The 25,804-nt window shown below is 39.2% G+C and overlaps 1 protein-coding gene across 4 annotated transcripts in view; it reads right to left on the bottom strand.

The window, feature by feature from the left end:
* Positions 1-222: 222 nt before the first annotated feature.
* RAPGEF6 (Rap guanine nucleotide exchange factor (GEF) 6) overlaps positions 223-25,804 on the bottom strand; it is a 274,324-nt gene continuing 248,742 nt past the window's right edge. For 2 of the 4 annotated variants that reach the window (XM_006899057.1, XM_006899058.1), the window contains 6 exons: positions 17,328-17,519; positions 14,443-14,577; positions 6,042-6,270; positions 2,942-3,444; positions 921-1,235; positions 223-248 (listed from right to left, as the gene is read on the bottom strand). In XM_006899057.1, the coding sequence (XP_006899119.1) occupies positions 223-248; positions 921-1,235; positions 2,942-3,444; positions 6,042-6,270; positions 14,443-14,577; positions 17,328-17,519 (1,400 nt within the window). The remainder of the gene's footprint in view (positions 249-920; positions 1,236-2,941; positions 3,445-6,041; positions 6,271-14,442; positions 14,578-17,327; positions 17,520-25,804) is intronic. The other 2 variants (XM_006899060.1, XM_006899059.1) reach the window with 1 other exon arrangement.

Genomic DNA, 25,804 nt, shown 5'->3' on the forward strand with positions numbered 1-25,804 from the left:
CCTGACACAGTATTAATAGCTGAGGAAAGGCTACGCAAGTGCAAGGGATTAAACGAAAAGGAAGCAGGACTCCGGTGAGGTCCGTGTTACTGTGCGGAATGCAGGCAGTGGAGCCTCTGGATTAGGAGCAGCAAGCTGTTTGTGGGCAGTGGCCTGCAGAATCACCAGGCTGTCCAGTCTTCAGTGACGTCCGGTGAGCTCCCGGGGCCAGCCAATGAATGGCTAGACTGCGGAAACCTGTTCATCTTCTGAAAGGAATAACGTATCATTAACTGGTAGATCAACATATTAATGAGTAAAATTAACATTCTAGTTGTCTTGATTACTTCTGCTTAGAAAATCAGTCTATTTCAACACAGAAATCCTCTCAAAGCCCAGATTTTATATTTTAAACACAAGTTTTCTGATTACATTGCAGACTGGTAATAAGATCAAGTTTCATAACCAATTGTAATCATTACTCTATTAGTTGAAAGATCAAAATTCCTTTTCCCCCCTAAAAAAACCCAGGCCATTTTTTAAAAATATTGCTACAATGAAAATAAGTAAGAGTTATGCTAATGATAGAAACAATATCAAACCATCACTTCAGGTACCTCAGCACAGTGATACCTGTGGCTTCATGTTTTCATGCATTAATGTAAAATGGAACTCTAACGTTAAAAGTTTCCTCACAAAAGGATTCAATTTGACTGAGCAGCTGAACTCATAGACTCATAGGTAAGAATATCTGTTTCAATCAGTGTACACTTATACACATAGAAGTAAGCAAAGCAGCTTGTCTTCTCTGTGTGGAAAACACATTTTTAGAGATTTTTTTTTTTTTTAAAAGATTTCTAAGTCATTTGAAGAAAATATTATTGATTACCACGATACACCAGCAATTCATGTAAGAGCCATTAACGTAGTTGCCAACATACCATCTGCTTCACTATCTGCATCAGTCACATCTGCTAGTTTAGGATGGCATGGCTGCAAATTACGCCTCAGAGGTGGAGTTAGGATCTTCGATGGAACACAGGCCCCAGGGTTGTGACTGAGAGCAGCTGGTGGCAGTCTAGAGAGGCTGTTGTGCATCATCTTTGACCTCTGCACTGCCACACTATAATCTGGAGGTTTTAGGTGTGGGTGGGGGCCTTCCTTCAGGTCTGCTAAAGAAATCCCCAAATATCCTGGAGGAGTGGGAGGTGGCTCCCTATACCTATCGTCCTTCTTGGGTGAGGTGACACAGTACACTGGCATGAAAAATAAACAATGGAAATGTTAATGAAAAACAAAAGCCAAACAAACAAAAACGTCTGATGTCATGAAACTTATTACACCGACAAAACAGAACTAAAAAAAGATGACATGAATAAATTAGAATACAATAACTGATTAAAAACACTTTTAAGAAGCTTAATAAATTTAATATTTAATTTTCCCCCAGTACATTAATAAACATTACGTTTAGAAACATGGAATGAGAACTGATGGAGATGACACTGATACTAAACTTCCTTCTGCAATTCACAAAAAAAATTCTGATAAATTCCTACAATAAAATACCAGTCCAATGATGAGAGACTCAGAGACATAGAAGAGTTGCCACTATTGTCTACTCTCTGTTGACCGGGAATGTTTTCACAGAAACAACATTTGGGCCATCTGCCCAGGCGCTGTCAAAGCTTCTCTCTCAGATGTCATTTTCTGCATTCCTGGGCTAATCTGAGCTCTAGCTCCTGGTATATACTTTCCTGGTAGAGAGGAACTAATTGTTCAAGGACTTTGCTTCTGTGTTTTGTTTTATTTTTTTAGTGAAGGGAAAACAAGAAGATGCTTAGTTACATTAAAAACTGGCTGGCGATTTAAGTCCTTTTCCTAAATTTAGAAGTCTGGGGCTAATGCATAATGTTAGAAATCCTCAGAAATGGGCTAGACAAAGAGGAAGCTTGTGGAAATTAAGACGAATCTGAATGACCCACAGGAAAAATGTTCTGAATTATCTTGTTCACGCAAGGGCTTTTTAAAACATAAATATTGTCTATACAAAAGCAAAACATACTTTAAAAAAAGGACTATCAGTATAATCCCAATTTTATTACTCCCTTTTAGAAAATTTGTTTTGCCTAAATGGAAATTTCTGGAACTTTACCAGTAGAATTTTTAAGTAATACTAGGGACAAAAAGGATTTCCATTCTCATTTGTTGAAATAAGATGAGTATGGGGTTGGTTTGTTAAAGGAAGTAAGAAAAGAACGAAGAATATAACCGAGTCCAGAAATCATAAAAAGAAAAGATTTTATCTATTTTCCTCAAATGGACAAGAGCTAAGTTTTATATCCATGTGTACACACATACTTCTAAGTAGTCACTTAAAAGATTTTAATAAAAAACTTTTGGGAAAAGTGAATGAGTTGAAGTCTAATTTTTGATACAAATTGACAGGTAACTGTAAAATGAGATTATTTTCTATTATTCTATAGAGTCAAGAACTAGGAAAATACTACCAAAAATCCAGGCTTTCCAAATAACCATGAAAGCAAGTGATACTACATCTAGATATTTATATAATATGGACAAATTTCTACCATGTACACACAGCAATTATTATCCAAAGTAATCAATCTGCAAAGCAACAAAGAGAATAATCCTTTTTATTACTACTGCATAATAATGTGGTAATAATATTCCCTCAATGAAATAAGTTTAATAAAAAACCTGAACAGGCCAATAAACTGAGCCCCTAACCAGCCTTTTCCTTCCATTCTAAGAGGCTTGAGTACCTATCCTAAACCCTTTAAGCAGTCATGAACTTTATGGCAATAATTTGTTTGTTGAGGAAGGAATGAGAAATTACAGTGAGAGTATTCATTTTTGCAAGAGTCAAATTCTGGGCCAACCCCATTTTTTCATCACTTAATTTCTAAATGCTACAGATGATAAAGGACACATAACTTACCTATTAACCCCTTTTTTGTACTTGAAGTAACAGTTTTATACGTTGGGTCTGTGCCATCCTTGGCATCCGAGCTTTCAGATGACTCAGCTGGGGTGTTCTCTAACATCCTCCGTTTGACTGTCCCATAATTTGGTTCAGATGTGTCAGACAGAGAACCAGAGGATGCCCAACTCTGTCTCAACAGACTAGCCTCAAGGTTGCCTCTGTAGTGACCACAAGTTCTAGAGCAGCCTTTCGGACAAGAATGGGGCTCACAGTCGGCAGGTTCAACTTCAGCAATAGGACCATCCAAATGGGTATGTCTGTAAGAATTTAAAAAATCCCAGCTTTTTGGGTTTGGAAGGTTTTGGAAATTGTCATGGGAGTTGCTTGAACAAGAAGTCCAACTTCCACGACCACTGTCGGCTGCTTCTATAATGATATGCTCATGAGAAATTTCTTCATTGCTCACAGACGATGAGACGGCTAAACCCTTGATTAGAGATGGCTTTGAGGGCGTCCAGCTAAAATTGGAGAAATTAAGTAATTAAAAGTTATTTACTGGTTTGTTGGAATAAATTTTCTTCCTTCTACTGCAGGAATTACTACTGCCCATACAGAACAACAGAATATATATAAAGAAGTAAGTGTTCATGGGAGAATGAGACTAGAATCCACATCACTAAACTCTGTAGTTTTTTTTCATGTACCACTGAGGTGAGCTGAGTACATCCAATACCTACTACTACTGAGTAAATTCCACTTGAGTAATCCTACAGGACAGAGAACTGACTGTCTACAGCATTTCCAAGGCTGTAAATCTTTATGGACACAGATTGCCTCACCTTTCTCCCGCTGAGCAGCTGCTGAGTTTGAACCCGCTACCTTTTAGACTAGCAGCCAAGTGCTTTTAATCATGAAGTCACCAGGGTTTGGGAAGTTAAGTAAACTTCCCCAATCCATCTATAAATATATATTATCATTTGTATCAGGGATCTGAGAACTGAGGTTTATGAGTAAAACTTAGCCAACAGCCTATTTTTGTATGGTATGGAACAAAGAATGGTTTTCATATTTTAAATAGGTTTGAGTAAGATGAAACAAACACAAAAACCTGCAAGGACTTTGAGGCAGAATTCAAAGTATAGTCTATGAAGACTAAAATTTGAAAGTGTAAGAATATTTGATGTGTAGCATTTATAAGGTGAGAATTGCCTACAGTCCCCACAGCCCAGCCAGAATGCTTGCCTATCGTTGATGCCTGTCTACAGCTGCCAGGCTGCAACAATGGCAAAACTGAGCCATTGCGATAGAAATTGTATGGCTGCTGTTACGTGCCATCGAGTCAAGTACAACTCGTAGAGACCTTATGAACAAAATATCTGAAATCAGTCCTGTCCTGCGCCATCCTCACAATTCCTGACACATAAGAGCCCATTGCAACAGTCACCTTGTTAATCCACCTGGTTGAGGGCCTTGTTCTCCTGCGCTGACCCTCTACCCTTCCCAACATCAAGTCCTTCTCCAAGGAATAGCACCTCCTAGCTGTATGTCTAAAGTATGTTAGGCAAAGCCTCCTCATTCTTTCCTCCAAAGAACTCTGCCTACACCCTCTCCAAGACATACTTATTTGCTTTCTTGGCCATCCATGGAATGTTCGGTGCTCTTCTCCAACACCACAGGCTCAAAGGCGTCAATTCTTTTTCTGGCATCCATATTCTTTGTAGCTTGTTGGAAAGATCATGGCTTGAATCCAACGCATCTTAGTGCTCAAACTGACACCACTACTTCTAAATAATTTGGAAAGGTTCCTAAGTGCAGAATTTCCCATTGCAATGCTTCTCCTTATTTCCTGGCTGCTTATACCAAGGGTGTTAATTGTAGATCCAAACAAGATGAAGCTGTTAACAGTTTCAATCTCCTCTCCATCCATCATGACAGGTCCTATTGGCCCAGTGGTAAGAATCTTTGTTTTCTTGATATGGAGACATAATCCATACTGAATGCTGCATTCCTTGATCTTCTGCAGTAACTGCTTCAAATCCTCCTCAGTTTCAGCAAGCAAGGTTGTGTCATCTGCATAACACGAGTCCCCCTCCAATCCTGATGCCACACTCCTCTTCATAGAGTCCAGCTTCTCGGAAAATTTGCTCAGCATATGGATTGAATAGGTATAGAGGCAGAATACACCCGACACACTCCCTTCACAATTCTAAACCATGCAGTGCTCCCCAGCACCATTCACACAATAACGTCCTGGTCCAAGTCTAGGTTTCTCATGAGCACAATCGAGTGCTCTGGGATTCCCATTCTCCTCAATGTCAGCCACAATTTGTAATGGTCCACCCAGTCAAATGCCTTTGCATAGTCAGTAATGCACAAATTTTTATTTTACAAAAATTGTATGGCTACAGAGTCTAAAATTATTTTACTTACTTTCTTTTACAGAAAGTTTGCTTATCCTTAAAAAAGGAAATTATCATTTAGAAATAGGATATTACTTTACTACACTGTAATTGTTCACATCAAGAGAGATTGATTTTATATTAGTTATTAGTTCTGAATAAATTTTCAATGCTTTCTCAAATTTAAGAGAAACATTTAAAATAATTGACCCTGATTCTTCTCACCCTCCAAATCATACTTTCCGTGATGAAGGGTCAAGCACTGGCCTAACCTTCTAGTCTGTTTACAAGGTACAGAACACTTTCTCTGTAACCTTTTTGACCACCTCTCCCATATTAATAGTTCTTACTCATCCAAAAGACATATAAGACTAGTAATACTCAATAGTACTTTAAAACTGAGTACCCCAAAGTCTTTGAAAACAGTACTTACATGCACATTCAGGATAGAGAGCATAGGCTTGGTCTTCATATCTTCCCATATCATTGGGGTTCTAAGGTCAAACTGGAGAGCACTCAGCAAAGAATCTCAACAAGATGGACTGACAGTGGCTGAAGCAATGAGCTCAAGTGAGTCAGGTATGATGAGGACGGCACAGGATAGGGCAGGGCTCAGATCTGTTATTCATAGGGTTGCTTGATAGCACCTAACAAAAATAACATTGCAGGAACTATCTGGCTTGGTTTGTGGTATGAACACCAGCAAGGACACTTACCCAGGGCCAAAAGGGCTGTGGTCTCCTATCCCTGAGGGGTTTTCTGTCTTTTCCAATGCTCCTATGGATTCAGACACTGCCAGAGCCTGTGTGGAACTCCGTTCATCCTGCAGTGCTGCAGACATGGAGTCAACAGAGCAATTGCTCACAATGCTGGACCGAGAAGAAATTTCACTATGACTGGAGTCAGACAAGTTGTCAGATCGAGCTGATGGAAGAAGTGTGTAACCTGAATAAGAGAAGAACACTGATCAAACTCCAAAGCCAGGAAATGGGTGAGGGTGAAGTGGGGGCAAGGGGAACCATAAAACCCCCCAAAACAAACAAACAAACAAACAAACAAAATACAAGACAAAGTGAAATCTCAGTTTCCACTTATACAGACGAGTGGTGTCAAATTTTTTTTAAACCCACACAATCTAATACATAAATCATCCACCAACCCACCCACACCAAATGAATTCGAAATTAAAGATACAGAGAGTCAACATCCAGCGCCAGTGTATCTATCTCAGGCTCTAACATAGCTAAGCAACAGTATCAGAAGAAGAAAGAATTATGTGTAAAAAGCTAAAAAGCTGACAAAGTGATTTCTCCTTTATTTTAGCCTCATGCATACCCAGACTAGAGACTAGAAAATACCCCCCTGAGACTAGGGTAGAGGATGGGATCAAAACTCCAGGAGAGTAAATTATACTTTGTTTTTCTAATTTTGCCAACTATATATACTACTTCTAGATATTCTGCCTATGGTAGGGAAAACATCCTGCCCCAAGCTAAGTGTCTTAGTAAATTTAAATAAGGTTAAAAATTTTTAAGTAAGTTACATTTTACATTTCTATCTGGATGTTTTTCCTTCTTCTTAAACTCTATAACATTAAACACTCAATAGACAGATTTGGAAGAATCTGTTTTGAAAAGACTCAGCATCCAGATGTTTTACACTGTTGTTTTGACTTACTGCACAACAGATTACTAGAGATTTTCTTTCGTATTCTTTGGGATGGAGGGGCAGGGATGGTAGAAGCATCTGAAACAAAGCTGCAGCATGAGTTAAACATATATAGTTAAGTCTACTTTGATAAATCGAAGAACAGAAAGCAAACGTCTTTTGTTTAAAAAGAAAACATTCCAGCAATCCCATCAAAGGGTAGGTTCTCAGAGAAGCAACAATGTCTTTTTTTAAAAAAAATTTTTTATTTTTATTTTATTATTTTTGTGTGAGTGTACCGTCAAATCAGATCTGACTGGTACAGGAGGAGATTATCCCTCCTTTCCCAGCAGAGCATCTGGTGGATTCGAACCGTGCACCTCTGGGATTGTAGTTGCAGCTCCTTGCCACTAGGCCACCAGAGCTCCCCTAACAATGTCTTCTTGTAGGAAGAGAAGAATAGGTATAGAAAGTCTCAGATTATGAGCATCTATACAACCCAGAGTTACAAACTGAAATGTCTATTCTATTAAAAACTTAATATGTATTTTTTGTGGTTTGCCATAACAAATAGGGGCTATTTTGTGATACACACAGAAATATTATTATTAGGTGACAAATGTCTTTAGTGTATCTGGAAGTGTTTCAATTTTTATGTACAGAAAGGTAACTATATATGTTGTTGTTGACTGCCATTGAGTAGAGCACGACTCACAGCCGACCCTATGAATAAAAGACCTGAAGCCTTTCTATAACTATTGTTGTAATATTTGACTAACTGAAGTGAAATATGAATTGTACTTCACTGTTCCAAGTGATGTACAAATTTGACTTAAGGAACCTGTTTATAAACTGGGACTTTGGATCAAGCTCCAGACATAGTGCAGGCTCTGGGCATGTTACTAGAAGTCTTCAGGGCCTTAGCTTCTACAGATGGCACAACCTTGCTTGATGAAAGTGAAGAGGACTTGAAGTATTTACTGTAGATCAGCCTTCAGTAAGAATTACACCTCAATAGAGACCGAGAGGGGTAAAAAGCTAACCCTCACAACCAATAAGCAACAACGTAAGAAATGGAGAAAAGATTCAAGTATCAGCAATTTCACTGAGATATACAATCAATGCCCATGGAAGCAGCAGTCAAGAAATCAAACTGAACCGAGCAAATCTTCCGTAAAAGACCTCATTAAAAAGTTGAAATGCTAAGATGTCACTTTGAGGACTAACGTGTATGTGGCCCAAGCTGTGGTTTACCCAACACACTGCTGAGAAAATGAACAAATCCGTCTTGGAAGAAGCACTGCCAGATGCTCTTTAGAAGCATTGAGAAGGATGGCAAGGCTTGTCTCATATACTCTGGACATGTAATCAGCAGGGACCAGCCTCTGAGAAGGCATTATTATGCTGAGGAAAACAGTGAAAAAGAGGAAGACCCTTAAGGGGAGGAGCTGACACAGTGGCTTACGTACTGAGAGGTTATTTTGTTGGTTGTACATGGGGCTGCTATGAGCCGGAACCAACAAACCTGTACCTGACAACTAACAATAGCCTAAGATCCAATGTCTGCCTCAGCTTTAAGAATCTTAGTGTTTATGCACATGTTACTCTAAGGAAAAAAAGTTACATAATAACCTTACTATGTACTTATATTAGCTGTACAAAAAAAAAACCCCAAAAAACAGACACATAACATGTATGATGTATAATATGCTTCTGACGCCAGGAATAATTCAAGCCAAGCCAGCAGTCTCCGGACTCCTAATCCTGTTTTCTGAATTAAAACTCTTCAGTGTTCACTATAAATTGAATTGTCAGTTTTCCAGAAGCCAAAGGAAAGTAATTTCATAAATAAGTGAAAACAGCAAAACAAGCAAAATTTAAAAAAAAAAAAAATTCTCCCTTAAAGAAAAAATTGTTCTTTTACCTGAGGAACTAGTAGACTTGCTTTAATAGCATAAAAAAAAAAGACTTAAAATTATAAATCCGATAAATCCATGTTTCACAAATATAAAATTCTAAGAATCACCTGGAAAGGTTATTAAAATACATCTTCCTGGACTAATCAGTATTTCCTAAAATATAGCCAATTCTAAGAATCACCTGGAAAGGTTATTAAAATACACTTTCCTGGGCCTGTTTCTGACAATTCAATTTACTAAGGATGGGCAGCACACGGGGATTGCATTTTTTAAAATAAGTTATTCAGATGACTGGGAAGTTGACTGATGAAGGGCTCTTCCTCTCACCATCAGAGAAGGGTGAAAATAGACATAAAATCTGTATGTCAAATAGGTATTTAAGTATGTGTGAAAGCACAGTTGAACGGTCATGTGCAAGTTAGTGAGACTGCCACACAGATGACATTTCTATATGTGAGCTGTATATAAATATCCATGTAATTAGTTGCATGTGTACAGTACAGAAAACTGGGAATAAAATAAAATCAGGAAAATTTAAAACCTTGAAAGAAAATCAGCGATTGGGTCTGGTAACTCAGGACCACAGTTGAGGCCTCTTGACATATCACTGTTCACAAGACTGATGCTCTGCATCCTACTATAGTGAGCAGGGACTGAGATTTTAGAGGTTCCTAGGAAGCCATCTAAAATGAAATTCTTCTTCTCTCTCCATTGGGAGCAAGGAAGAATGAAGAAACTCACAGACTATTAGACCACAGGACTACTAGACCACTGAACTTCAGTATTTACCATCTTGAGACTAGAAGAACTAAATGGTGCCCAGCTATCATCGCTGACTGCACTCAAAGTGATTACAACAGAAGATCCTTGACAGAGCAGGAAGAGGAAGGTGGACTAAAACCCACAGTTATAAAAGACCAGACATACTTGTCTGGCAGAGACGGGCAGAACCTCTGAGACTGTGGTCCTTGGATTCCCTTCAAGCTTGAAGTGAAATAACCCTTGTGTCTCAATGTTCAGCCAAACAATCGACAGGCCTATAACATGATTACAAGGGCAGCATTAGCCCAGGAATAAAGCTCAAAATGCAGGAACAGGAAAGAAGGATGAACGGAAACAGGAAATACAGGGACAAGTGCTGGTATACAGGTGGAGACTGTGGTCAGTGTCACAAGGCAGATGTATGATTTGTTAAACGGAAAACAAATCTATAAACTCTCCTTCAAATTATTAAAAAACAAAGTTAAAAAAAAAGTATGACAACCAGATGCTTCTCATACACTTTCTCTTTCCTTTAGCTTGTAAAGTATCTGAAGTAGTAAGATAGCAATAAAAATCTAAGTCTAGTATTGTGACCAAATTATTACTGGCTTTTTTCTAGAGAAAAGTGAACTCTGGTTTCTAACAAGGCTTCTCTACTTAGTTCACTCATGTCTCAGCTGCTACCAAAATGAAATAAAACCAACTACAGGAAGACAAGAATATAAACTTTACTAACTCAATACAGTAGAAAAATAACATCATACAAATAAGGCACTTTAAATCAATAAACCTTTGCTGCTAGAGGACTTGTAACTTAACACTAATTAGAAAACACTCATAAATAATATTTTACTAAGTCGTCTGCCTAAGTTTTATTTGACAAGTGACTTAATTTACATAAATAATGGAAAACAAACTTAACACTAAAGTTAAATAAGAACTTCACAGTGTTTTTCTCCTTTTAGACTTGAATCGCGTATAGAAGCAGTTTAAAGTGTTACTGTCGCCTTGGCTATTTGAATCCAAGTTGTCACTCCCTTTCTCATCTTTGATGTTGCTCCCAACATCCTTTACTTTCTCACAGCTTTTGTTAGCTTGATTGTGATTTGCGTCCTCCGTTTTGCTGTTGGCTAGTCTCTCCCTCGAAAGGGTTCTTTCCCTAAATCTTCTAAACGGGGATGTCATTCTTTTCCTGGCTGTGTTCTCACAACTTGTCCTGTCTCTATTCTCCTCAGTGGCCTTCTCGGTCCTGTCTGTCCTTCTGGCTGTGCTCCTGGTAATCTGAAGAATTTTCTTTTGCAAGTAAGCCCCACCTATTCCGGGGCAGCTCTGGCCACTGATCGTGGTGCTGGACTCACGGGGAGGGGATGAGGAAGACCCTGAGTGATGCAGCAGGATACTGTGATCAGACAGAACACTGCCAGCTGGAGGGAGAGATGCAAAAACCCTGACATGGTGAATTAATTCTTTCACAATTTAGCGTGGTCTATATTAACATTTCACTATTAAAAAGTCTACTATCTTGTTAATATCTTAAAAAATATAACTCTAGTAATGTATTCTTTAATGCATAGCCTACAACAGAGTATAAACACATTAGTCACTATAAGACAGAACACAGGACAATGACTTACCTTGATCAAAGCATGTTCTTTATAAAAACTTTTAAAAGCAAATAACACTGGCAAACTAATAAAGAAAAATATAACAGAGTATCTTAAGAACAGAACTGCTTCTTAAAATAATTGTGTGTCTAGAATTTTCAGGAAGGTTTTACTAAGAAAAAGCTTAGTAAAAACCAAATACAATATATAAATAACAACCATAATAGCACAATTTCTGATTCTGCTGTATCTCCTGGGAGGAGAAGGTGCCTTCTTTATGTGCTGGGGAAGATAAAATTCAGGTCTTTTGATTTAGAACTTTTAGAGAGCTTCATCTTGCTTAAATTTTCCTCATAAAAAAATACAGGTTTTAAAAAATTGAGAAATAAAGAATTAGTTTCAAGCAAGAACTTGAACAGACTCAAATAATATAGTCTTAGGATAGTGACATTCTTACAATCATAGACTATTAGCAAAATCCTACAAGTGGAATTAACTTGAAATACAGTACCTGGCTGGAGTTTTGAGAGAATATAAGTTAGAACAATTAAAAATGGTTCTGAAGAGAAAATTATTCTTATTTCTAAGATCCAAATATGACTAGTGATATGTTTTGTTCACAAATCTATAAACCCTGTGGTGAACTGGTGGCCACATTCTAAAAGATAGTACAGAGAAAAGACTTTTTCATTCCAGGGGTTAAGAACGGATTTTTTTTGTTGTCACTGAACATAGAGCTGAGGGGAATCATGGTTCCTATGAGTTCTTCTCTACAAGTTATGTTGTTGTGCTGTCAAGTCAGAGCTGACTCACAGCTGACCCTCCAGTGGGTTTTCAGAGGCTGTCAATCACACAGGAGGAGCCTACCCAACTTTCTCCTGCAGAGCAGCTGGAGGATTCATACTGCATGCCTTTCATGTTGAGCCTGCAGCTCCTTAACTATAGCGTTATCAGAGCTCCCTACAAGCCATAATAAGGTAAAAAAATTGGTGTAGAGCCAAACAGTTCATTGGATCTAGAACAGCCTCTCAAAAAGGTGAAGAATGTAAAGGTGCTTGTGGAAAAGTATTAAGAACACAGGAGCCCTGTTCATTTGGACCATCTATCTGATTTGAAGCACTGTTCCCAATTCTACATCTTGAAATCTGACAAAGGGCATCATACATAGGAACATACAAATAGGTAAGATAAGGAAAAAAAATCCAAAACCAGAGCTGTGTATCTCACAGATTCTGTATGAGCTATACCACGTTAGGGAGTCCATAATTTATGACAATAGAATTATAAAGAACCACAATTAGGACTGTTTGTTTTTTCCTGTACATCTTACTTATTAATAACATGTCCTGCTACAATGTTAGTGTGCATAATTTACTGATGCTATTTTCAGATGTTCAGTGTTAGGATTACAGTTCAGAAATACTGCCATATAGCAAGATGTGAAAATATGAAGTGGTATTCAACTCATGGTAGAACAGACTTAAGACAGCCATTGGAACAGAACCTTGTTTTAAGTTTGGAATTACATGCGCACTATTTACATGTCTTATTTGAGTGTCACAGATTCTTTCGTTGTAAAGTCACACAGTGCAAATACTAGCCAATCTCAGGTATACAAAATGAGGAAAGGGCAGATGAACACTGCTCTGTAGTGGCATTAAGACACTCCAATTTCAGAAACATTAACTATCAGGCTTTAGAAATTATCTCTGATAATCTCATATTGGTCCCCTATAATAGGTGGTCTTTTTCCCTATATGACTGTTATAAGGTGCTTACACAGCTCTTGAGGTGCAAAACCAGGATTCAAACTCAGGTTTGATGTTAATGTAGCACACAGGTAGTTTAAAAATAAAAGACCCTGCTAGAGAAAGGTGAAATTTATAACATGGAAACTGAGGGAAGCTCTGAAGGAGGCTTTTTTTTTAGTCATAAACTTTCTTACCACTGGCCATGTATTACTCTGTATTGTTATTTAAAGATGCAATTCCTCTGCATGTGTGAAGAAAATATGGGAGCCATATTCTCTAAGTTTACAGAGAGCTTAGGGGGCCAATGTAAGAAATACATGCCCCCAACAGAAAATGCTCCAAGGATAGCTAACACAAAATGACACACAACATCCATAACTATATGTAAATTGCTCAGCCTCACGAAGGCTTCACCATCTGAATTAAGGGGAAAATATATATAAATGAACAAAGAACTTCAGATTTTTCACCTCAAATCATTTAGTAGAAATAGAAGTATAAAAATTCTTAAGTGTGTAAAAATTATTAAGTGTATATATTATGTTCTAATTATCAAAATAGTATTATTTTGCTACTAAGTTAAGAATTAAGAATCAACTTAAATATCTGTCCCTGTGCCATGTCCCCACCCTGGCCTAAATCTTATAGTTATTGGTTTAAAACAATTTCTAGTAGAAATTCTTATTTTAAAACTTTCTTAAAAATACTTCAATATTGGAAATTTAGATGAGTATAACATCAAGAAGCTACACAGTACAAAACAACTGTCAATTTATGCTTATCTCTGTTGGCCTCAGTCAAAGACACTTTCAGTACTGGAGCCTGTGCTAGCTGTTGCAGAATACCTGGAATACATCTAAGTACAGTCTCTGGATTACAAAGGAGTCTCACTTTGAAGGAGTATGTTTTTGTACATAAATTGGAACATTATCTCTAATGTCAGCTGGTCAAATGTTTGCCTTTGTATGCCAAAATGACAAACCACAAATGCGGCCACAGAGTCACTATGACTCATGGCTCCCTCCTCAACAGGTTTTGGAAGCTACATGGTAACAGGAATAGACTGCTTTGTCTGTCTCTTGTGGAGCTGCTGGTGGATTCAGTTAAAGGACCACACAAAATCCACTGTGCCACTAATGCACACCTTCCTATCCATGAAAACAAAGTCTTAATAGCAACAATATGTTGTAGAATAGCACTTGACTAAGACACTTCTTTGTACCTCAAATTTTTAAGGAAATATAATTTACAAGTTAGCAAGTAACTATGGGTTGGGCATTTGTGACCCAGGAACTGTCTGTAATGCAATGTAAAACAAGTTTAAAAGTTATGTTTTCAGGATGACATGTTTTTTAACACTTTGCATTTACTGCTATACATGAATAGCAATATATATACTAAAAAGTGTTGATTGGTAGACCAGGAACAGTTTACCTTTGCGATGGGATGCTTGAGGAGAAGCAGGAGGACTAGAATGGATGGACGATGTCACAGAAATAGTGTCTTCAGAATGCTTCTTACCACTTATTTCTTCAGCTGTTGTTACAACTTTCTGAGGTACATTTGCACCTGAAAATAAAATCAAAAGAATAAATCATTATTGTCATTACAATGTCCAGTTACCTAAATAACTACAGCCATGGTGTTCAACGGCTAATGCAGTAAACGGAAATGTGCAAATGACAAAGTGACTGAATAATGGCACAGAGATTCTCACCTCTAGGTTATTGAATCCAATTCAACCAATTAACATAAACCAGATTATAAAGCTCTTTTTTGACTGTTGTGTGGCATAAGAAAAGTAAATGTAACAGAACACAATACTCCCCCACCAATTGACACACGTGTTCAAAGTCTCAAGAAAATTCATGAATTGACTCTTTTCTCTTCTCTAGAGGTGGTCTCTCTCCATCAGGGTGATTGTGTCAGGACAGTGTGGGATGCAGGCACTGGCACTACCAGTGCTGCATCTGTGCTGTGGGGATACAGAAGAGGCTGGCGGGCTATCAGTCCAGCCCTTTTCAAGAACACTAAATTCACACTACAGGAGAGAAATGAACCACAGAAAGAATCATGAAATTATAGAATTATGGAGCTGGCAGGAAGCAATCACACAAAGACCTATCTAATACCCTACCCCCAAAGTGGCTCTATTCAGTGTAAGCAAAAGCTTAGCAAGTTTCAATATACTAACATTTTCAAATACATTCTCTCTCAGAAACAGCAGAAAGTTTTGACCAGTAAAGTAAGAACAACTTTAGTTAGGATTCGACATAGTAACAAGGAGCCCAACACTGAAAAGGTTTCAACCACAATGCACTCACACTACCCTTTAATTCAATGTCCTTTTAATATTTTCATTATATAAATGACAGGCATATTACAAGAAGAGAGAAGGAAGAGGCTACCTCATACAAATCAAATTACCTCTCGGAAGCAGACTCAAATTAAAAACAAGAATTGGGTTCTTTCCCCCTCTCCTATCATCAAATAATTGATCACCTTTCACCAATTTTGTGTCTAATTCCCTCTTCATTTCCTCAGCTAGTACACCAGTGAAGGTCCTAAGGAACTTCTGAATAACTGTATCAGCTTTCAGTCCATGCTATCTCCAGCCTTGCTGACCTGCCTACTAGTCCTTTTCAAATATAAACTAAGCTCTAACTTTACCTCTTTCAAATCTCTCCAATGGCTTCCTACTGACAGCTCTTCTGTAGCATGGGGCTATAATTCTGGCATACTATGCCCTTCACTGTTCTTTATCATGCTTAGGTTGTGTGATTTAATGGTTAAAAAAATGGACTTTAGAGTCTTCTTGGAGTCAATCAACAGCTCTCACCTGAGAGTAAAACTTACCTATCTTGCAGGGTTATTATGAAGACAAAATGAGTTTACGTGCATAAAGTATGTAAAGCACTTAAAATGGTTCCCTGCAGCTTTCCAAGTGTTAAGTTTTTCCCAAGTTACTAGTCATTGTCATTATTACTTTTTTCACCCCCCCCCCCCATGTATCATCAAGTTGGATTCAACTGGCACAGGAAGATAGCGCCTCTCCTTCTCCAGCAGCTCATTATTATCGCCACTCAACACTCCGCATTCAGCTTTGCACTGAGGCAGCAAACTCAGTTCCTTACACATACCAGAGTTTCCTCTCCCTGAAGCAGTTCTCCTTAACCCTTTGTCTAATTAACAGTGCTATCAGTCAAACCTGACTTATGGCATCCCATGAGGGCTCAAGTAGAAGTGTGCTTCATAGAATTTTCAATGGCTAATATCTTAGAAATAAAACTTGTGAGGTGCTCTGGGTAAACTTGAACTTCCAACCTTTTGGTTACCAGTCAAGTACATTAACCATTTGTACTACCAGGGTCTGAAAGTATAATCACCTTCTTCCTGATCAGTCTATAAGACTGTGGTTAGGTATCATCTCTACAAAGTCTTCTCTAAAGTCTCTGCCTTATTTTTTCTTTATACATTGCTGGCACAAGAGTAAGCATCTTATACTGAAGTTATCTATGTTAGGGTGCCTATGTCAAGGGTCTGAAAAGTCTGTCAAAAAAGTTCTTTTTTATTGAACCTTGTGTATCAGTGTGTCAAAACAAAATCTAATTAAACTCACAAAGTTCTACTGACTATGTACCATGTATAAGGTATAAGATAAGTGCTTATGCTAGGACTCAAACCTCATCTAGCTTTCTAACCTGAAAGCTCAACTAGTGACACAGGAAAGTAGATTGGATAATGCCATCATGGCTGTGAAAAAAGAAAAGAAAAAAAGTGTGACTTATGAGTGTGTGTGTGTGTGTGTGTGTGAGAGAGAGAGAGAGAGAGAGAGAGAGAGAGAGAGAGAGAGAGAGAGAGAATATATTTTTTCTTCTTGCCTCAGCAGATTTTCAGATGTAGTCATGAGTGGGAAAAAAAAAATCCAACACAGAGTTATTTTTGGAATATGCACCAACACTCTCATAGCTTTTAGAAGTGACATTTACAATGGATACTTGATAAATGCAATGTCAAGCTTTTGGATATAGTAGGGCCACTGGCCACTAAGAGGTATCTCTGCTAAGCTTTCTGTTGATAGAATTAAAAATTTTTCAGCCATTAGAGGACTTCAGTGCTAGCATTTTTTAAAAAAATGGATGTTGGTATCAAATACCTATAGGTAAAATGAAACCTTATTTTTATTCACGAAGTGATGATTATATTACATAAATGAAAACAGTACATTTCCTGAACATTTACATTTGTAGTTAGTTTTCATTCTACATGCCCTGAAAAATATAAACGAAATGAGTGTAATAGTAATTGTGAATACTCACTCAATGTGGCAGGGTCTTTCGTTTGGCCCTTCTTCCTGATGGGGTGCAAATTAACAGCTGGAACCTGAAGCACTTGGCTTACTCTGTGGGGCTGATGCAGGTGGGCTTTGGCTGCCTGACCAGCTGATCTCATAGGCACAGGAGACATTTCTGAGGATTTGGCTGATTTCTTTTCATTTAAATTCTTGGTTACTAATAGGAAAGAGTAAGAAATTGTTACAATGTAATATGAGTAATTCATGAATGAATTAATGTCTGTTGTCCTACTAGGCTATCTAAAAAACCAAGCTAACTAATCTGCAGTTGACTTCAGCTTATAGTAAGACAGTAATCATTTTCAAGGTTGTTTATCTCTGTTGTTATGTGCTGTTGAGTTGTCTGTGACTCATAGCAACCCTATGTAGAGCAGCTCTGAAGCCTGCCCTGTCCTGAGCCAGTCTCAGTGACTCCAACACACCTATCCCCATCGCCCCAGTTACCATCTCATCCTCTCCTGGCCTGTTCCTCCACTCTTCTAAGTATGATGTCCTTCTCCAAGGACTGGTCTCTCCTGGCCACATGCCCAAAGTATGTGAGACAGAGCTTCAAAATCTTAGCCTCCAAGGAGAAACTTGGTTTCACCCTCTCCAAGGCAGACCTAACTGTTTTCTTGGTGGTCTATGGTATGTTCAATACTCTTCTCTAGCACCGTAACTCAAAGGCAATGACTCTTCTTCTGTCATTCTCAGTCATTGTCCAGTTCTCTGATGCATAAGTAACTGTGAAGACCATGGCCTGGATCAGGCACACCTGACAGCACATTTTCCCAGTGCAATTAATCTTTTGATTTCCTGACTTTTGGTCTCAAGACTAAGGATTGTAGAGATGAGCAAGCTGAAATTGTTAACAATCTCAATCTCTTCTCCATTGATCATGGTGCTGCCGCCAACTGGTCCAGTGATGATAATCTTTGTTTTCTTGATGTTGAGCTTCAATCCATATCTAAGACTACAGTTGTTGGCGTTCTGCAGCAAACACTTCACATCCTCCTCAGTTTCAACAAGCAGGGTTGTGTCATCTATATAACGTGGGTTGTTGAGGAGTCTTCCTCCACTCCTGATGCTACACTCCTCATAAAGCCCAGACTCCCGAGTGATGTTTTGTATACAGATTAAAAAAAAATTTTTTTTAACGGAATTGTTGAGTTCAACAATAAGTACATTTTTACAGCTGCTGGTGGCACACTGTATAGTATGTCCCTGAGCAGTATGGATCCACCAGAGTCTCTTTGGGAGAAAGATGGCCCATTTCTTCCTGTAAGGATTTACTGTTGTTTGCTGTGTACCAATCAACCCACAGCTGACGCTTCAGTGGGTTTTCAGAGGCAATTAATTGCACAGGAGGAGACTGCCTATCCTTATCCTGAGGAGTTGGTGGCCTCAAACCACATCATTTAAGGATCTGCATATAGACCCAAAAGGTAAGTATACAGGAAGAATCCTTGTAACATTCCTTTCCTGTTTTTAAACCATGAAGTGTTTCCTTGCTCTGTTCTGAGGATTTCTTTCTGGTCTGAGTATAGGTGTCTCATGAGCATAATCAAATGTTCTGGGATTCCCATTCTCCTCAAGGTTAGCCACAATCTGTGATCCACACAGTCAAATGCCTTTGCACAGTCAATGAAACATAGACATTCTTCTGGTATTAGCTTTCTGCAAAGATCCATCTGACATTTGTGGTAATGTTTGTAGTAACACAACCTCTTAAAAACCCAGCTTGTATTTCTGGTAGTTCTCTGTCAATGTACTGTCCCCGTTGTTTTTATATAATCTTCAGCAGAATTTTGCTAGCATGTGGTATTAGTGATATTGTTCAGTAACTTGCATACTCTGTCAGGTCCCCTGGTTTTGGAATGGAATAAATATGGATCTCTTCCAGTCAGTTGGCTGGGTAATTGCCCTCCAGATTTCTTGGGAAAACTTCGTAAGTGTGCCCAAAGCAGCATCTGTTTGCTGAAAAATATCGACTGGTAATCCATCAATTCTTGCGGCCTTATATTTTGCCATATCCTTCAGTGTAGTCTGCACTTCCTCCTTCATCACCACTGCCTCTTGATCATATATTGTTTCTTGAAATTTTTCTCTGTCAACCAATTCTTTTTGGTACAGTGACTCTGCATACTCCTTCCATCTTTCTTTCATGCTTTCTGGATCTTTAAATATTTTGGCCATAGCATCCTTAATTTTTACAACTTGAGGCTTGAATGTATTTAATTCCTTCAGCTTAAGAAAGGCAAAGCAAGTGTGGTCCTTTTGATTTTCTGACTCCGGCTCCTTGCACATTTCATTGTAATCTTTGCTCTGTCTTCCCAAGCTGCTTTTTGAAATCTTCTATTCAGTTCCTTAACGTCTTGATTTCTTCCCTTTACTTTGGCTTCTTGAAGCTCTGGTGCAATATTCAGTCTCTTTGGATACCCATTTTGGTCTTTTCTTCTTCCTCTATCTTTCTAATGACCTTCTGAATTCTTTGTGGATGCTATTATTTTATTTTTTTAATTTTATTTTGTTATTTTGTGTGTGTGTACTGTCAAATCAGATCTGACGGGTACAGGAGGAGATTGTCCCTTCTTCTCCAGTAGAGTATCTGGTGGATTTGAACCGTGCACCTCTGGGATTGTAGTGTAGCTTCTTGCCACTAGGCCACCAAATCTCGCCATGGATGCTATTCTTGATATCTTCCCACAGCTCACCTGGTCTTTGTTCATTAGTGTTCAAGGCCTCAAACCTGTTCCTGAGTTGGTTTTTAAATTCAGGTGGGACAGATTCAAGAGGAAATCTGGATTATAAAAGCAGAATGCTACATTTTTTCCTAGGGAGAGACTGGTGGGTTCAAGCCTCTAGTCTTTTGCTTAATAGTTTAACCATGAGCCACCAAAGCTCAGAAAAAAATCACTACTGACTCTTCAATTGCCTGGGAGGAGACTAAGCATCTTTTTCTTGAGAAACAGCTGGTGGATTTGAACCACTAGAGGAGCAACACCTTTGGGTTAGCAGCGCATCTTCCTATGGACCACCCAAAGCCTATGTGGGACTTAAAATGTAAAAACTGAGTGTAACATGCACTAACGAGCCTAGTGAGCAGAGAGGCTCTGTATAAGGACTTGTTCACCTCTATGTTCTGAGTGACTGTCAGAAAATAAGTGCTTAATATGTATTTGTTAAATTATTTCAAAAGCTACACACAGCAAAGTTAAAGATGGTGCTGTTGTTATATGCTGTCAAGTTGACAATGACTCACAGCTGACACTCCATTGGGGGTTCAGAGGTAGTCTCATGGGAGGAGACTGCCCATCTTCCTCCTGCAGAGTAGACGGCAGATTCAAACCACGTGTCTTTGGGTTAAACCATGTGCCTTTGGGTTGGCAGGGCTGCTTGTGACCACTAGGTCACCAGAACTTATGAATATTAAAAACGGTTGTTGTTGCTAGGTGCCATCGAGTTGAGCTTGACCTATACTGACCCTATGAACAGATCTGAACCCTGTCCTGTGCTATCCTCATACTTCCTAACACTCTGGAGCCCACTGTGGCAGTCATGAACAACAGATCTGAACCCTGTCCTGTACTGTTCTCATAATTCTTAAAACACTGCAGCCTACTGTGGCAGTCATTGTTACACCTTGGTCCAGGGTCTTCCTCTCCTTTGCTGAACCTCTGCCTTTCTGAGCATCATGTTCTCTCCACTGAGTAGCCCCTCCTAGCAACATGCTCAAAGTATGTAAGGCAAAGCTTTATCATCTATGCCTTCAAAGAGCACTCTGGCTGCATCCTCTCCAACATGTTTTTTCCACGGGTATTTGTTTGTCCATAGGATGTTCAGTGCTCTCCTCCAACACCACTCCTCGAAGGTGTTAATTTTCTTCTATCATTTTTATTTATTGGTCCATCTTTCAGATGCATAGCAAGTTATCTGAAACACCGTGGCTTGGATTAGATACACCTTAGTCCTCAAACTGACATCATTACTCTGCAATAATTTGTAGAGGTCCCTAACTGCAGACATTCCCAGTGCACTATGATATCTCCTTATTTCCTGACTGCTGGTACCAAGGGTATGTATCCAAGTAAGATCAAATTGTTGATAGTTTCAATCTTTTCTCCATCTATCATGATGTTGCCCACTGGTCTAGTTGTAAGAATTTTTGTTTTCTTGACATTGAAATGTAACCCATATTGAAGGCGGTATTCTTTGTTCTTGTGCAACAAGTACTCTAAGTCCTTTTCACTTTCAGCAAGCAAGGTTGTTTCATCTGCATAACACAGGTTTACTGATAAGTCTCACTCCAATCCTGATGCCATATTCCTCTTCACAGAGTACAGCTTCTTGAATAATTTGCTCAGCATGCAGACTGTATCAGTATGGTGATAGAATACAGCCTCACACACTCCCTTCATAACTGTAAGTCACGTAGTAGTAGAACAACAGCCTCTTGGTATATGTACAGGTTTCACATGAGCACAATTAAGTGTTCTAAGATTCCTGTTCATTTCAGTGACATCATAGCCTGTTATGATCCACACAGGCTAATGTCTTTGCACAGGCAATAGAGAACAAATAGATATTCTTCTAGTATTCTTTACTTTCAGCCAGGATGCATCTGACATCAGCAATGATATCCCTGGTGCCGTGGTCTCTTGATCCTGCTTGAACTTCTGGCAATTCTAGACTTATGAACTAGACACTTTTGAATGACCTATCCAGCAGTAATTTGCTTGCATAGGATATTAATGATATTCTTTGACTGTTTCCACATTCTGTTGGATCACCTTTCTTGGGAATGGGAACAAATAAGGACCTCTTCCAATCTGTTGGCCAGACAGCTGTCCCCCAAATTTCCTCAAAACCCAGTGAACATAAAGGAGCACAGAAGGAATATTAAAGAGATTGTTTCAGAAATCTCTGGTTGCTGTTAGTTATGTGCTGCTGGGCTGACTCTGATGCACAGCAAACTTAGGTACAACAGAGGGAGAGCTTGCCAATCCTGTGGCATCCTCAGTCTCTTCTGTGCTCAAGCCCACTGTTGTGTCCATTCTACGTTCCAATTACTCATGAATGTCTGCAGCAACTGTTCCTCTTCATTTGAGTTATGCCATATTAAGGACTCTCATTGGATTAGAACTTTGCTCTGCCCTCTTCATTAAGGTAGATTCTACTTTGAGAAGTCTAGCCCAGTAGAATTTTAAGTGTCTTCCAATATGAAGGGCTCATCGTCTGGTACCATATCCAATAGGATTTCCATGTTATTCACAGGGTTTGTTTTTCGTTTTTTAAGTAAAATTTTTTAATTTTAATTGTCATTTTAACAAAAGTTTACAGAAAAGTTAATTTTCATTCATTCATTATTGCACATTTTAGCCCCCCTTTCCCCTTCCCCAAGCTGACTTTTCCCCACTATTTATTTAAAAAATTCCAATATAAATACAGATGGTATACCAATTGAAGTATTTCAGATAACAGATGTTGCCCTGGATGTGCTCACCAAGTTGTGCCAAGAAATCTGGAGAACAACCACTTGGCCACCTGACTGGAAGAGATCTGTATTTGTTCCCATTCCAAAGAAAGGTGACCCAACTGAGTGTGGAAACTACAGAACAGTGTCATTGATTTCACATGCAAGCAAGATTCTACTGAAGATTATCCAAAAACGATTAGAACAGCACATCAGCAGAGAATTGCTGGAAGTCCAGGCTGGGTTTAGAAGGGGTCGTGGTACTAGGGATATTGTTGCTGATGTTAGATGGATCTTGGCTGAAAGCAGAGAATACCAGAAGAATGTCTATCTGTGTTTCATTGATTATGCAAAGGCATTTGACTGTGTGGATCATAACAAACTGTGGCAGACTCTGAGAAGAATGGGAATCCCAGAACATTTAATTGTGCTAATGTGAAACCTATACTTGGACCAAGAGGCAGTAGTCAGAACAGAGCAGGGTAACACTGCATGATTCAAAATTGGGAAGGGTGTACGCCAGGGATGCATCCTGTCTCCATACCTTTTCAACATGTATGCAGAGCAGATTATCCGAGAGGCTGGGCTCTATGAGGAGAACTGTGGTATCAGGATTGGTGGAAGATCTATTAACAATCTGTGTTATGCAGATGACACAACCCTGCTTGCTGAAACTGAGGAGGACCTCATGCACTTGCTGTGATGGGTCAAGGACTGCAGCCTTCAGTATGGACTGAGGCTCAATGTCAAGAATACAAAGATTCTCACCACTGGACCAACTGGCAGCGTCAGGATGGATGGCAAAGAGATTGAGATTGTTCACAGCTTCAGTTTGCTCGGCTCCACAGTCAACACTCTTGGCACCAGCAGTCAGGAAATCAAAAAGCGTATCGTGATGGGAAAAGTCTGCCGTTAGGGACCTCTCTAAAGTACTCAAGAGCAACGGTGTCTCTCTGGAGACTAAGGTGCGCCTGATACAGGCCATGGTCTTTGCAATCGCTTGTTATGCATCAGAGAGTTGGACGATGACTAGAGAGGACAGAAGGAGAGTTGATGCCTTTGAGCTGTGGTGCTGGAGAAGAGTACTGAATGTACCATGGACTGCCAGGAAAACAAACAGATTCATCTTGGAGAGGATTAAACCAAGCTACTCCTTGGAGGCAAGGATTCTGGGGCTTCATCTGACATACTTTGGACATGTTGCCAGGAGGGACGGGTCCTTGGAGAGGGACATCATGCTTGGGAGGGTGGAGGGACAGTGCAGGAGGGGAAGACCCTCTATGAGATGGATTGACTGGGGTAATCGAGATGGGTGTGTCAGAGGCAGTGCGGTTGGTGCAGGACAGAGCAGGGTTTAGGGCTGTTGTGCATAGGGTCGCTATGAGTCGCAAACAACTCGACGGCACTTAACAACAACAAATTCAAACAAATTCTTTCAATTTCATCACCTCCCCCCATTAAATTGTACAATCCAATGATTAATCCCCTCTTCCCTCTGTACATCCACATCCCTCTGCTTCCAGCCTCTTCCACCCTTCTTGGATCCTTATATGCACTCCTTCTGTAACAACGGTCTTATACAATATTTATCCTTGTGGGACTTGTTAGTTCACCCAAAATAATGCTCTCCAGTCCCTCCCAAGTTAGGTAACAATTTACAAAGTTAGTGCTCCTGCATGCTGCATATAATCCATTGCGTGAATGTACCATAATTTCTCAGTCCATTGGTTAAGACATTTGGGCTGTTTTCATGTTCTTGCAATTGTGAATAATACTGCTATGAACATTGGTATACAAATCTCAGTTTGTGCCTCAGTTCTCATATATTCAGGGTATATTCCAAATAGTGGAATAGCTGGATCATATTGAATTTCTATGTTCAGATTTTTGAGGAAGCGCCAAACTGCTTTCCAGAATGGTTGCACCATTACAATCCCACCAACAATGTATGAGAGTTCTTTTCTTGCCACATCCTCTCCAACAACTATTACTTGCTGCCCTGTTAAACTTTGCCACTGTTACTGGAGTGAGATGGTAACTCATTGTGGTTTTGATTTGCCTCTCTCTTATTGCCAGTGATTTGGGCCATTTCATGTGTCTGTTTGCCATTTGAATATCTTCCTCTGTGAAAATTCTTTCCATGTTTTTTGCCCATTTTGTAATTGGGTATCAGTCTTTTTCTTGTGGAGGCCCATGAGTATTCTGTAAACTTCTGTTATAAGACTTTTATCTGAGATGGTATTACCAAATGTTTGTTCCCAGTCTGTAGGTCTATTCACAGGACTTTTGAGGTCTTATTATTTCAGATGTGGAGGTGTGGAAGGTCAGTCTTGTTTCTTAGGTTGGAAGCTCTGCTGAAACCTGTCTACCATGGATGACCCTGCTTGTGTAGCAAGTACCAGTGGAATAGTTGCTAGCATCACAATAACATGCATGGTGAAATAATAAATAGAGAATTAGAACTCAGATATTTTTGTATAAGATCAATACTGTAGTCCAAAGGAAAGAACAGTCCCTCAATAATACTAATGAATCATACGCTTAAGCTTAATTATTTTACAGACTGGGTGGTTTCAACTTCAGTACTTCAGTCCATGCTGGTTCTAAATATTAAGATTAAAACGAGAACTATCATTTTCAATCTCTCCCAGCAGAATGAGTGAACATTCTGTAAAGTGAAAACACTGGAGTACTAGGGGATAACACACTCAAGACTAGAGGGTAACACACAGTGGCTCAAGACTAACTGGCTAATAGCACAGTACACTATGAACTACATAACCAGAGCTCCTCTGTTATCTTTCAATTAAGAGTCACAATTGTTGAGCTGTAGTGAGTACTGTAGAGTCTGAACTGACCCACAGCTGACCCTCTGGTGGGTTTTAATTGCCAATCCTTCTCCTGCGGAGCAGCTGGTGGCCTCGAACTGCGTGTCTTTGGGATTGTAGCACAGTTTGTGGCCACTAGGCCAGCAGAGCTCCCTTGAGTCA

This window comes from Elephantulus edwardii, unplaced genomic scaffold (assembly GCF_000299155.1).
Source record: "Elephantulus edwardii isolate Elephantulus edwardi_28Jun2011 unplaced genomic scaffold, EleEdw1.0 scaffold00245, whole genome shotgun sequence".
Lineage (NCBI taxonomy): Eukaryota > Metazoa > Chordata > Mammalia > Macroscelidea > Macroscelididae > Elephantulus > Elephantulus edwardii.